This window comes from Acyrthosiphon pisum, chromosome A1 (assembly GCF_005508785.2).
Source record: "Acyrthosiphon pisum isolate AL4f chromosome A1, pea_aphid_22Mar2018_4r6ur, whole genome shotgun sequence".
In the NCBI taxonomy this organism is placed as follows: Eukaryota; Metazoa; Arthropoda; class Insecta; order Hemiptera; family Aphididae; genus Acyrthosiphon; species Acyrthosiphon pisum.
In genome coordinates this window covers 33,542,962-33,559,303 of record NC_042494.1, presented here as the reverse complement: position 1 = coordinate 33,559,303, position 16,342 = coordinate 33,542,962, and the positions used below count along the sequence as shown (strand labels likewise).

Below are 16,342 nucleotides of genomic sequence, written 5' to 3'. Positions count from 1 at the left end.
CATACTTGTTTTAAAAGTGTAGGTGATGATCGAATTATCCATATTAAAAATAAATTACTTGCTAATCAAGCAATTGAAATTTAAAACAATGTAAGCGATCTCAATTCCAACAAAAATTTGGACATTCTTAGCAAGTTCTTACCAAGTTCAACCCAAAAGTTATTTTTTAAATACAGAATTTTTTTTATTGATTTAAAATACAACCACTTAAGTGGCCTTACAATAACCATATTAAAATTCCAATATATATAAGCACTTTTATAGTTGTTGGTATTATATTTTTATATACAATTGGTAATGCATATTCTCAAACTCGCTATAAATAAAAATAGTTTAAACGAGAAGTGTATAGGTTTTTTTATTTCTCTATAATTGTATAACTAATTTGTAAATAAAATAATTTTTAGTCCATTTTTAAATACAAGACAAAAGATAAAATACGGAGCAAGACCTAATTTGAATAATATTCACATTTTAAATAATTTAATACTTAGCAATCTTTTGAATTTGCATTTCCACATAAAAGTAATAAATTTATTTATTTCTTCTTTTGAACTATGTTGATCGTTGGAATGTGCTTATAGGAAGAGAGAGAAAGTATATGATGAAGAGGTTATTAATCACTGTTTGTAAATTTGTAAATTGAAAATAGAGAACAAACTAAAGGAAATTAATAATAAAATAATGACTAAAGGAAAAAGAGTAAATGCATTAGGTATATAAAATATCCCAGCAAATAATAAACATTTGGCTCAGACTGTTTAATGAAAGGATTAGTAGGTTATGAGAGAGAAGTGTACATATTACAATATATAATAATTAATAATTAATGTAAACATTTAAATTATATTAACCTTTTATTATATATTGTAAAGTTAATAAAAATAATCTAATGAAAATATTTAACTAGGTTAACGGTTAACCTATCATAATTAAAATTGTTAAATTAAAAATATTAGTATAATATTTAAGTTTGTTTTTGGTAAAGTAATATTTTTGTTAAGGAATATTTTATACGCAACAAGTTTTATTTGATTGAAAATAATTAAAACTAGTTGTAGGTACCTATGGGAAGTGTCAAGATGATTTTTCCCTCAGAAAACATTTTTATTTCGACGACAATTGTATTTATTATAAAAAAATAAAGAAAGTATTTTGTTGTTGCTAAGGCATATAACGATTTTTTTCAGAGTACCATGTTTTTGTGTCCGGAAATACTTTTTGTTACAGACGTTAAACATTAATAACAAGAGATTTTTTTTTTGTAAGGTTCCTTGTAAAATAAAACTCTTATAGCTCACGAATATGAACAATATCATGTTTGATAAAATATGACACAGAATGTAATCTTTATTTTGATGAATATAAGAATTTACATTAAACACAATTGTATGTTATGTTACATTACAAAATATTATCATTTTAATCATATATATCTAGTAGACATAAGTAACTTTTTGTAAATAATTATTAAATCGTTATTTGAAATATTATACAAATAAGTTATTTGTTTATTGGTTAGAACATAGGGTCTCGCCATTTTTGTCTCCACCATTATCTTTTTGCATAGTTAGACAGTATTTGAGATATAATTTTGAATAATTATTACTGTACTCGAAAGCCACAGAATTGATTTAGTTTATAGCAGTTTTTAGTGTCATTAAACTATTTGTTTTTATGTTTCTTAAAAAATCTAGAATAGACGACATACCAAAGCTTACATTAGGTAATAAAATAGCTATTTTATTTTTATATTTTAAAAGTTTAATCACTTATTTAAATAGTTAAGTCTTAAAGTTTAATCAGGAAGTTGGTTGAGAGTAGAACCTATATAATGTATTATATTAGGGTGCAATAATGTACTCGTAAGACGAAAAATAGGGCAAGATATTTTGTGTGGGACTAGTTCGGTTCCAGATAATATAATATTACTTATTATGTACTGTTGTGTAAGATGAAAAGTAAGAATTTAGATCGTGGTATTATATTGTTAGTTAACGTGATTGAGATATTTATTGTGTACATTATTAATTTTTGGACTAATTAAGCATACTTGTGCAAGTATAACCATCTTCATGTAATGCAAATCCTGTTTTGCAATCGCATTCGAACATGCCGTCATGGAGCTCGTAGCATAATTGTTCACATGGACTATCGTGCCCACAACGTCCTAAGAAAAGAAAAAAGAAAAATGTTTAATATATTCTATAAGGTTAGTCAACTTACATAGATAATATATTATACATTTTAAAATTGTTTAACGTAAGCTCATTGAACATAAAATTTAATGTAGAAACGACGAACATTTTTTTTCTAGATATATAAGCATAATTGCAATAATCGTTAGACGGGAAATTTTATTATACCATTGAAATTACTTTAAAATATAAATATCGATTTACATTAACTTTTTATTAAACTTATTTAGTTGGTACCGGTGAATACTCATTTTCAAAGTAGTAAAAATATTTATTTTGTACTTATTCCCCGAAAAAAAATGTTCTGCGTAAAGTCAATCTTTTTTTTCTAACATAAATTTAGATAACATTTTGTTTGATTATAGTCATCAAAATCCTCAAAATTCAATTTAGAAACATACAAAACTCGTTTTGTTAAAAAAAAAAACACTTTTTAAATAATGAATTCCTTAAATAAAAATATGAAATTCAGAAGTCTGCAAATGCAGCAAGCTACTAGGGTAGGTATCATCATAGTTGAAAGCAATGATAAATCATAGCTTTAAAAAAAACTTTTCCAAGCTAAGCTTAGCTTAGGTATCTAAAAAATAAACAAAAGATATCGTAAAGGAGTAAGCGTAAAAAATATTAAACCATTAAAATACTATACGAAGAATCTAAATTAAATTTAAAGAATAAAAAACAATCGGTGAATTATTTTTCAGAAATTATCGTATATTTATTATTTTATTCATACAATTTAAAGAAGTGCTCAACTTATTATTGTTAATATTATTATGTAATTTTAAAAAAAAGTAATATTATTCTCTGGTTTAGGTTTTATACAACAATTATAAAGTTTATAAGAAAAAGTAATTTATTTCAAATGAATATCTGCACAAGCCAATTGTTATATATTTTTACATTTAATCAGCAAAAGTTGAAAATAAAAACGTATACAGTATACGAGTATACATATTATACCTGTATGTATGTAAACCCAATTATAACCTTAATCTTCATAGAACCAAGCAACCAACAAACCAATAAATGTTGAATACAATATCAAAATATGATACTAGTAATTATTTATTCAACCGATACAATTATATTATATTTTCATACAATATTTATTAATTATAATATCATTATTTACAATATACCTATGATTACAGTTTTGAGTTATTAACAATTAAAATACTAAAATCTCGGTGGGCCGCTTAACATATATAGGCTGGTCATGACTCATGAGAGTTTGGCCGAAATTTTATAACTTCAGGATATTTCAAAAATATGTATTTAGGTAGAATGTAAATAGTAGATACATACAATTTTCTAAAATTTTAATACCGATAAACGGGCTAGGTTTATTTTATATTGTCTTATAATAATTTGATATTTAATATACTACTACTGCTAAATCAGTCGTATATTTTAATAAATTAATAAAACTTAAAAATAATTGGTACTATTTCATAAATATATATGATTATAAGTTGACAATAATCTTATAAAATAAACTGGTATTTTACAACAACTTAACAAGTAAAAGTTTAATCATTGTTAAACTTCACAACAAATATAGTTAGGTATACCTACATCTATTAAAAGAGTTATAATAAACTTAAAATAATATTTTATTTTAATTAATATATTTTTTAAAATGTATGACAAACAGTAAGAGCTATTAAATATTTTTCATAATTCCCATTTACTTTTTAGTTTTTATCCTAGAATTTATATATGTTTTGAAAGCTCACCAAATCGATAAAAATGCGAACATTATTATTACGTTAAAATATAATCAACGTTGAACCATAAATAAAGGAATTCATTTTTATATATTTTTCATCTGGTAATATATGCGAAGCAAAAGCCATGAATATTTGAAATAAAAAAAAATAAAAATGAGAAAGTTTAAAAGTATTACATAAAGAGATACATAATGTACTTAAGACCCTCTGTCGTAGTTTTTTTAGCAAACAATTATAAATTATGAGTGTTGAAAATTTAACACATATTTTTTAAAACTTCATTTTTAACTAAAATATTATACGACGTTATAAATTTATAGGCACCTATCTTGACGTAACATGCGTATAGTTAACTGAATAATATAATAATGTAATTATATGTTTTGTGGAATATAAATATTATAATAGCAATCTGGCAATAAAAGAATACATCATATTCAAAATAAAGAATCGCAAATTGTACATACGTTTTTATAAAACGTGTTATTATTTTTATAAATGTTATGTTTTACTATCAATTATCATAGAACGAATTTTAAAAATATAGGTATCAATTTATCATTTATGTACCTTCCTACGCTGATCCAACGAAAATCTCAAAAATATCACATGCATTTCAGTTAATGCGTGTAACCATTTATACTGCTTTATTTAATTCCCTTTTTTGGTTTTAAATCTAGTGGGATAAGCCTTTTCTCTTCAGGATTAACTATTATTTTTACGTAAACAAAAAGCGTCAGATTCATATAGGTGAATTGTTTATTTAAATTATAATCTTCCAAAAAAATGTTTTAAGTAAAAATATGTGTTTAAAAATTCCACTTTTTTCAACTACATAGAAAATTGAATCAGCCTAGTATAATTAAGTACTTTATTATGATTAAACTAACTTAATTTATATATTTAAAATAAGTTGTCATCTTTATTGTATAAGATATTTTTTGTACATAATTTAAAATTCAAAAATAAATAGTAGATATGACAGTGGCATAGCCAGGATTCTTTTTTTTTTTGGAGGGGGGGGGGCTGGTCAACTTTTACACTTTACACATTAGATACATACTAGCACAGACAGATAGCTGAAAAGTGTTAATACTTATAGGAACAGTGGCGTGCTCAGGGGGGAGGTTAGGGGTTATATAGTATTGTATTTTTTTGCCGACCTACAGAAAACCACTTATTAGTTATTACAGCTGTTTAGAGTCATTAATTTTTTTATTAACAAGTAGGTAATTTTCAGCAGTAATTTTCTAACCTATAGGTGTCGTGTACTCGTGTGTACCTAGTTATTGAGTAATTCGCTGTTATAGTGTAATGTATGTGTTTAATTTTAATTCAATGATACAGGGACAGTCTATCAGCCATAATTACTAAGTATATTGGTACTATATATTGTATTATAGTAATTTATTTTACTAAGTAATGGGTATCGGTCGAATTCTTTTTTGCCGTAAACCTAGCATTTGCTATACCTATTATTAATTATTAAAAAAGTATGTATTTATGAAAATGACATTGTGATAGTTAAATATAAAAATATGTTATGTAAAGTTTTAAGAGTATACGTGAATAATATTTTTAAATTTCAGCAGAATAACTAAAATGTATATTATTTTTTCTAAATATCTAATAATGTCTAATAATGTCGAAATTTTAACTTAAATGTCTATAAAAAATCATGTATATATTATTGAATTTTTTTGAATTTTAATAAGCACAACTTATGTGGAGACTTGTATTACATTTTCAAGATTTTTGACTAAGCTTAAGAAAACTAAAAATTCCAAAAATATGAAATAACATAATATTTGGCTAAAAATAAAAAATAGATATGGCTTAACACTACAATTTTAAAGTTTATGTTATTTAATTAAATACCAGATGAATTTTAAAATTATTTTTAATTTTTAGACTAATACCTATGTTTTGCATACATTTAAAATTTTAAATATTATAAAAAAAATTGTGTTTTTTATTTTTGATATTTTTAAAATGTGATAAGAACAACTTATGAGCAATCTAATATTAAATTTACTAGTTATTTTTACCTAATAATAAAAATGTTATCAAACATAAATCAAAAAAAATATAACATTCACAAATAGTCCAAAAAGATCTTAAATATATTGAGAATTATCCCATGTCTGTTCAATGCTAATATGCGTATTTAGTGAAAATGCAATGTCTGTTAAGTGGTTTATTTTCAAATTATTGTAAAAAGTTTAAAAAATTTTGACAAATACTGATTTTGTGTAAAAATCCCTGTTTTCCCTAAATATTTTGAAAAGTAATGAGAATTTTTTTTATTTAACTTCCCAAAAGTATCAGTTAGATTTAATTTTTTACTATACAAAGTACAAACTGTCCTCGAAGTTGAGATTGGATCTACTATAGAACGTGTAAACAGACACAAAAAAGACATACTTCATTGTTAAATCAATACATCACCTCGTTCAGATTCTAAAATTAAAATACAAAATCTATATAGGTACCTATTTATTATTTAATACGCAAAAAATGTTACTAATTCTTAATAATTTCAAAATAATGATATATGTATAATTGTATTAACTAATTGTCGGTTAAAACTATATTTCTTCGCAAAGAGTGAACACATGTATAGACAAATAACTTTTTATCACTTCACAATGCATTATTGACTATCAGATTTTCCTATATTTTATTTTTTATATATTAAATGGATAATTTGAAATGTATACTAAAATAAGTATATTATTTACACACATTTATAAAAAACCAAAAAAAACAACTGTAGAAATTGCTTTATGAAAATTAAAGGGACTACCTAGTACCTACGCAGTTTGGTCGTATTAACCAATACGTTGTACAATGTACACTTGTACAAAAAGATACACAATAAACAAAGGAAATACAGCTGGGACTTAAAATTGTATTGGTATTATCAATACCGATATGGCGTGTTAAACGATGATGAAGGTATATTAAACGTTTTCTACTGTATTTATTATCTAGGTATTTTATGTGGAAAAAAAATTGGAAATTTTATTAATCGGAGTATTATTGAATAAAATTCAGACGAATGACATTTTAATTTTATATCTGAAAAATCGTATTGTACCTACTGTTGTATAACTACTATTTACACGCCCTAACATGTCATTGGTCGCTCGTTAAGCGCCGCGTGTACCTGCTCACATGGACGATCGATCCTCTTTGAAAGTATAAAAATAATGTAACGTCCTTCACATCGGAACATGACCAAAGAAAAGCAAATAAATATAATTCAGCTTACATTTATTTTGTTGGCAAACAAGTTCATGTCTTATATGAAATATTTGAGTTCAAATTGAATGGAGGTTTCTTTTAATTCTATATAATAAAATAGTGATATGACTATATGGGATGGAAGTATACTGTATATTCTATAGCTCGTCCACCCGTGGTCATATTATATCCCGACGTAAATGTATAGCCAACTTATAGCATAGTCACTCATACGCGGTTTGATTGTAGTCTTGAAACATGAGACAAAAACACGAATCTAATATAATCTAACAATAATACGTAATATTATTTTATTATCCAGTTTTATTACTATTACAATAATTATTGTTATTATTGTTGCTATTTTTATGATTTTTATTCTTTATATTTAATACTTCAATTTATTATTCCTACTAACCAGTTAAATCTGTATTTTACATTATTGTTTTAAGTTGCAGTAAAACATTTACAATTATTCACTATTATTAATACAATAATATTTTTATAGACATTTCAAAATAAATGATTTTATTTCAATTATGACTATTATTTTACCTTTAAAATAATATTTGCTTAACAAATCCATTTATACATTTCCCATACGTTAATGTCTTTCAATATTTCTGTACACGAAACGGACAATATTTTAATTGAAATAATAACAAGGTACCTTATACATTATCTTACTCTGAAGCAACAGAAATGAAACTAATGCTCATCGCGCAATCACTATAATAGGATAGCTAATCTATACAATCCAAAAATTATGAAAATCAATACTGTTATCGTACTGTTGCAAAGCTAATAAAATTGTGTTAATGATACATTATAATGATTATAAGTAGGTGATAATAATTTAGATTATGAAAATTATTAAATTTTAAATAGTTGTTATTTGTTACCATTCGTTTCACCACCTTCTTTTCTCCGTCTAAAGTTCAACTTTGTCGGTATCTCTACATTCCCCAAAGTAAACTCTCCAGGATTAGATCTTATAACAGTTGAAGACGCCAAACACCTTCCCAAAAAACTTTGATACTTGTCACATTTGATTATTACATTTAATGGAATAATTCCTCTAGCATATTTTGAATGTTACAACTGGAAGTTTTGAATTCAAATAGTTATACCAAAATCTGGCAAACTTCCCGATACTCCTCCTTCAATGTACAAACCAATAAGGCCACGCCTAAAGCTGTCACTCCTATTGACACTTAACACTTCGACCTCACTTAAGCTTGTACAAAAATGCCATAGATCCATGTCGTTTAATCCAAATATATAAATAATTTTAAAAAAGCATTAATTTATTTTAATTAGATTAAAATTAATGTTACATTAATCCCATATAAATAAATGCAAAACTTTGTCTTCCATACTTTGAGATGTGGCTGTATTGCATACATAATTTAATTTTAAGACGGCCATTAGTCATATAGGTACTTAAATATGACAGTATTGAATTTCATATTGTGGCTGCAATATCACAAACTATAAAATGCAATACCGCCACAACTTTAAATATTACTGTCTTGCACTTTACATGTCGAACGATAACTAGTTTTTACTTAGTGCAAGAACGCCACAAATCGAAATAGGGCCGTCTTGAATTTTGACTTAAGTGATTAATTGAAAAAATTAAAATAAGTATAGGTACTGCCATAAAGTAAATATGGATCTCTTGCTTTGACAATTAGCTGAACACTAAATAACTCAATAATGGTACATCTTTTTAGTGGTTAAATTAAAAGTGATATTGAATGTGGTATTCTTAAATTGTATAGTCGTATAGAACTAAGTTTTCACACTTCGAAAGTATTCATAACTCAAAATGTATGAATTGTTGTATATATTACAAAAAATATTGAAGTTAAAAACAATAACTTTATTTATTTTCAGATTATTTTCTAAACTAATTTTGATAAAAGTAAAAATGTATATTATAATTTTGTATTATTTTAAATTTCGATATAGTTTTACTTTAATAGAAACAGTTTAAGAGTGCTCCAAAACTTTTATGTGATTACAATTTTGATAGGACATTTTATTTTAAGTTAGTAGAATAAAATAAGGTCGGGATTAAATTTCCTCATTAATTTGTATAAGCTGATGAATTTACTTACACTCGTTCTTACTTATTTCGATCTACAAAGTATAGGTCAGTGAAAGGAGACGAGACAGTGTTAAAAACCTAGGAGCTGTATCTTTAAAATTAATTGTTATGACTTAAGGCACATAATATATCGGTTATCAATATCACAAGTATTAGTTATTAATTATTAAATATTGATCTATATAAAAATGTATAGTTTTTGTTTTTATATTTACACTAGAGAGTATTAATAGTGTATGTACGCAAATACCGATACTAATAATTTAATTAATTCGTTTTTATTTAACAGTGTATCGTAGAATTGGTATTTAATAAATGTATGCAGTTATTTGGGCCCTGGGGCAAAATTAAAACCGTGAGTTAGCAATAGTTTCAAAGGGTAATAATTGATGTACCAACTGTTAACAATACATTATTTATTGTAAGCACAGCTGTAACATCCACAATGATAATAATTTATATAAACTAATATAATCGGTTATCAAAGACAAAATATGTTATTTTAGGTATACTGAGTGTTTAATATCATTGTCAGTATAAGATTTATATGGTTAAATGAATTCCAATTGTTGATTCTGACTAAAGCGAATAATGTATAATGTATTTTAGTATAATGTATAATTTTAAGATATTATGTTATTGTTTTGAATTTTGTATCCATCAAATTTTAGTTCAGGGCAATAATTGTATATATTATATATAAATTATAGCCTTATATATGAATAAGGAATTTAAACAAATTGTAAGTACCTGTCTAGGAGAAATTCATTTTAAAAACAATAAGTTTAATTTTTCAGAAGATTGCAAACAATTATATTTTTTTTAAACGTAAATTACATTAATTTTATGGTATAATCACTTTTAACCAAAGTCTTAAGTCATGAGTTTCCTACTTGTTTTGGTAATTTCGTTGAAATTTGTAAAATAATAATCAAAGTAACTTATCATATACAGAGTGATTCTTTTATCATGAAACACTCGTTATTTCAAAAAGTATTAATGTTTTCGAAAATATTTTTTTACATAGTTTCAAGTTGTTAAAAAAACAAAGTTTTTATTAAAAAATAATATTTTTAAATATTTTTATCCTTATACTTTTTTAAGTTTGTTACTTTTTTGAATGACAACAGAGTTTTGATTTCATATTCCAAAGCAGTATATTTTTCTAAGTATTTTGATTCATAAAAATCGAATTTAGGGCGAGTAGTTTATGAGTTATAGGTATTTAAAGTTTAGATTGGCGGAGTGGAGTGGTACGGGGTTACCCCGCAAAATGTTTGTCCACTACTCCGCTTGCCAAACTTTAAAATACTCGTCCTAAACCCGATTTTTATGTATCAAAATATTACTTAGAAAAATATTCTGCTTTGGATTATGAAATTAAAAATCTATGTTGTCATTCAAAAAAGTAAAAAACTTAAAAATGTATAAGGATAAAAAATATTTAAAAATATGATTTTTTAATAAAAACGTTGTTTTTATAGCTACTTGAAACTATGTAAAAAATATTTTCAAAAACATTAATACTTTTTGATATAATGAGTGTTTCATGATAAAAGAATCACCTTGTATATGAAGTTACAGTTTTTATAGAAAAAACGTTTAATGAATCCATCTTTAATAAAGAGGACGTCATGTGCGACGTCATTAAGGGACGTAATCACGGCAAGGGGATATCAGGGTATCATACTTTTTTTTGATTTATTGATTCCTCATCAACACGGAAAAAACTGTATAATTTTTTGTTAAAGTAAAAATTCATATTTTCAATACGATTTTCTATTTTACATACCTACGTTAAGTTGAACTGTGGAAGAATGTAGTCAAACAAAATGTATACATTATATTACACTACAATAGTACAATACTTATATTTAACTAAATTAATTTCTTAGTTAAATAAAAATTATTGAAGAAATCAATGAAGATATAGGGTTAATTGAGACAGTAAAATAAAATTACAGTACAATAAAATTACTCATGCGGGTGACATCTTCTTAAGCTTGCATATTATTAATTATTAAATACATGAACATTTGTTGTTCTTTATAGTTTTAGAAGATAACGATTTTAATATAATATCATTCATATTATATTGATTATATCATATACTCAATATACATATTATATATATTTTTTTAAAGATATATTTTAAGATCGCTTTAAGTTTATAAAGTGCCGCATAAACAGAATACGAGCACGAGCACCGATTATCATTGTTCTTTCGAATGTAAATACGAAATGATAATATATCATTTGAATTGCATTAAAATGTATAGTAATAATACATATCATATTTCGCTTGCATCGAGTTGAGTGGAACTCACCGCTCTATCTCTATATCTTGTCCGATTCAAAATTTTAATTTTAAACATGTAGGTTACTAAAGGATATACTTGTTTAAACCGGGGCATAAATCTTATTTCGTCTTTAGTCGATAACTTATTTAGTATTATTATTTATTTCATTTCCTTTTGTAGAGGTAGTTTCTGAATAATAATGATAGTTTTTAAAAATTTAATTATTCATTAGGTACTCAGTAAAAAATTAATACAAATAAATAATTTATTTTTATTCCAAAATAATGTACATACGTCATACTGTACAGTTTCTATACTCAAATACCATAATAGTCGAGGTAATAATCCAAAGAATGTATTTTATTGATTTATTATTTTATGGTTTTATGCTAATAAATTAATAAAATGAATACTCAAATAACATTTTAATAATACGTAATAACGAATTATTTTGTATGATTAATAGAGCATAATACCTACTCATCCTACTCATTGTGACAATATGTTTAGACAATGAAATTAACTAATAGATGACTAATAGATTATTTGGGATGATTTAATATTCGTGCATGATAATACATCTAAATATTAGCATATCTCCTTTTCTCTAAGTAAGAACAAACTTGGGTATAAATAAGTAAAATACGGTTTGAAAGTGAATAGGTATTCAAAATAAGTACTTGAAAACTTTTTTCGAATTCTATTAAGAATATCAAACATAAAATACGAAATATATTCACTATTGTCTTATAATGTACTGTTGTTTGAATACCGAGAACACTTGACTGAAACATATGCTTAAACAAATTCTGAATACATAGCATTCCTGTATTAAACGTCGATCGTCTTACGGTAATCAGTAATACATCAAATAGAAATATTTAAAGTTATAAATTAAAATTTTTCAAAAAATAAAACAGATGAAAAAACTATTTATAAAAAGACTGTTGAATACAATATATTGAGAAATGATTGAAAGTTGTTAAATATGAATGATTATAACTATACAATGGTCATTCGTTAGATATTATAACTATATAAATCATAGACATAGACCTATAAATTAAGTTTATAGGCCATAGATATATAGTTATATAATATACAACAACTAGATAGCTGTATCTTTTTTTATCATCGAAGTCGGCCGTTATTTACAAAGCAGACAATGTTTACAAAATAATATTATCACAGTAAATGAAAAATAAATGTAAACATTACCTGCTTTATAAATGGCGGCCGACTTCAACATTGGTCAAAACTGTAGTATAAAGACGGCTATCTAGTTGTTGTATATATTATCTATGATCATAACATTATAACCTACTATACACTTTGAAAATTAATAATTTTAGCTTTAAAAAACCATTTATTTAATAACTGTTCTTACACTTACCCCCCACCCCCTACGATAGCACCACTGCGTACAGCGTACATGTGTTTTCATTGACTTTTAATTTAGTCATTAGGTTAGTTTAGGTATTATAATAGTAAATCAAAGTGTATGTACAATGCAAATAATTTTATGTGTTATGTACTTATGTCAAGTATTATAAATTCAATTCAAAAATAGTAAAGTCACAAATTATTAAATAATAAAATAAGAGTACTGTGAGTTACTTAATTCCGTGAATTGTACTCTAACTTCCTAATTAGGATAATGAGTTTTGATGTAGGCGGAAAAAGAATAGGTACAATCTAAGTATTAGGTTTACGATATATTTAATTCAAATATTATTTACATATTTAATTTTTTTAGGATCTAATCGTTCTATAGTCTATAGGTACATTCAGTCAAAATTCACAATAGTGAAAAATAAATTAATAGTAAATTAATAGCAGAAACGCGTGTTATATCGTGAAATTAAACGAGAAATATATTTTTAAAGAAATATAACCAAGAAAATCAAAAATAGGATACACATTATTTTTTCCAAAATTTGAGACATGGAGATTTATTCTCTGTGAGTTTTGAATAATTCAATGGACGACAAAACGTGTGTCTTGGCACTAGTCTTCAACTCGTACAAACAAATGAGTTCAAATTGAAAGATCGTAAAATAACGGCGGTGGCAACGATGACGGCAATTAAACGCTTTTGGACCAAATCCATTTTCATTAAAATCTTTTTGTCCCCAGCCACGGCCAAAACCTCTAACTTATATATCTTCTTTATCGCGTTCCATCTACCGCTACCACCGTTGTCAGTAACCAATCGAATTCAATTATTCCCTCCCCCTCCTCTGGGGCCCAAAGGGGCTCTGCATCGTTCTCCGTAAATCGGTATCATATCGTCCCCTGCAGTAAATCGGTAGACGTCGTATAATAAACGACCGGCGGCAGTGCATTTTCCATCAATAATAATATTGTGTTTTCCTTCTCCTCAAATAAAATAATTTCAAGACTGATGTTCAAAACAAACAAGTGAAACAAAGATGTGTACCAACTACCAACACTATATTATTATAAAATACGCATATTATAATAATATACCATAATATATTGGGCAATATTTCACATGCAAACGTACAGGCGAAGAAGATTGGCACAAGGGTGACAAAGGTGGCGACCGTAACTGTGAATAGATATGTGTTCAGCGCGTTCAACGGCCGCCGCGCCGCTGAGCAATTGTTGTTAATCAATACACAAGTTGCCGCTGCTGCTGCCGCCGCCCTCTACCACCCACCGCCACCGCTTTGCCGCTGTTGATAGTACCCGCGGAAGGGCGTCGAGTATATACATATATATATATATATATATATATTATACGTTGAGTACACACCACTAAGTTTGCAGGCGACCTTCTGCCCGAGTCGTGTATAACTGCCGCCTCTAAGGGCATATTTTCTCGAACCCCCTCCTGCAACTATATACTCTTATCTTGTTCACCACCTACAAATTTTTTAAATGTGTATAATTTATACGGACCTGTTGCTCGAGTGTGGCGTTTTATCCGGACATACAACTTTTCCCCGCCCCTATGTTCATTGTAGAGGTGGATTCAGAGATCGCAATAGCACGTATAACCATATTATCCTCATCCAAACATTATCCAAAACAATATTATACGTTTTGAAAGAGACATGTCTAAAAAAATATGGGACAATCGTATACGTGTATAAAATATATTAGGTACCTGACAGAAGTGAACTATTTTCTGCGGAATAAAAAATAAGTGTATAGGAAGGTTAGGCATTATCATAAAATAATTCAATTTTAAACATTAAAAGAATTTAGAATATGCAAAAGTACTTATGTGGCTGCCGGCTATGCTAAAAATATATTTGACATAAAATGTGAATATTAAAAGAAATCGGATATTATTTTATATTCAGTAAATATTCCAGATAATTTTTTTTTCTGTTTGAAAATTTGTCAAGTATCTTTTGGTTGTCCAATGACCCCAGATTATAAATGTTTAGTTATAAGTTAATTTAAATAAAATCTACGTCGAGTATTTGGGAATTATAGTCAAATACTAATATTTAAGTATAAAATGTAAAAGTAAATCCTTATGAATAATTTAAAATGTATATAACTAGTGCGGCATAGACTGTTATTAAACAGCATTGTTTACTTTAAAATAAAATGAACAAACTAACGTAATAATACTTTCATATATAATAAATTACCTACCCATAACTATTTCGTAAAAAAAACTTTAGAACCCTCTCATAAATCATTTCTATTATAATTTAAATGTATTGAACCTAACAGTCACTAAATAACACATTCTGACCATTAACCAATTGTAGGGTTAATGGTAGAAGGTATAAATAATGTTTATAAAAAAATTATTTTTTTGCTTTGTGTAAATAAAAATGGTTGAATAAATCTAATTTTGCTATATGATACAAATGTTGAAGCGATGATAATTATGTGAAGTCAAATTATCTTATCTATATTTACACTTTTTCTGTGAGACCTATAACCAAATAACTTGCATAACCAATTGAATATCGTAAAATTAATAATACAATTAAACTTTTTTGTTTAGGTATTTTTATGTAAAATTAATATAATAATAATAATAACACAAAATGATAGTTAAAAACTCCAAATAATAAAAACTTTTTCACTATAATACATTTTTAAATATAACACAATAGCACTATTTATTTTAGTTATTAAAATAATAATTTATTCGAAAATGTTAATAGTTCATTAATAGTGGATATCACAGTATTTTTATTCATTCCTAAATAATATAAGTACCGAGGTACCTATAATAAATTATAATTACATATTTAATTTTAATTTGAACTTTTAAATAAAACATAATCTTCGAAAACAATTACTATAATTATGCAATAAGAGATTTAGGTACCTAAATATAGAGAAGTACCAATATTAAATACACAATTAATGCACTTAAATTATAATGATGTTAAATTGGTGAGTTTGGTGAAACTTCTTCCTCGAAATATGAGCCCCATGGAATATATCAAAATGAGATATTCACATATATATGATAATTATTTTCTTGCAATTAAATTTCTCAGTGGATATGAAGTTTATTTAATATTTTAATAATATACTGGGTGATTTTTTTATCAAACAACACTCATTATTTCAAAAAGTGTAAAATTTTTTGAAAATATTTTTTTACATAGTTTCAAGTCGCTTTTAAAACAACATTTTTCTTAAGAAATTATATTTTTAAATATTTTTTATCCTTATAGTTTTTTAAGTTTTTTACTTTTTTGAATGACAACATAAGGTTTTAATTTTATATTCCAAAGCAAAATATTTTTC

General features: G+C 25.7%; 1 protein-coding gene across 1 annotated transcript in view; it reads right to left on the bottom strand.

Moving 5' to 3' along the window:
• Positions 1 to 16,342, bottom strand: part of LOC100572242 (pikachurin) — a 41,718-nt gene that overhangs the window by 18,866 nt on the left and 6,510 nt on the right. The window contains exon 2 of the mRNA XM_003242943.4: positions 2,054 to 2,170. Within this exon, the coding sequence (XP_003242991.1) occupies positions 2,054 to 2,170 (117 nt within the window). The remainder of the gene's footprint in view (positions 1 to 2,053; positions 2,171 to 16,342) is intronic.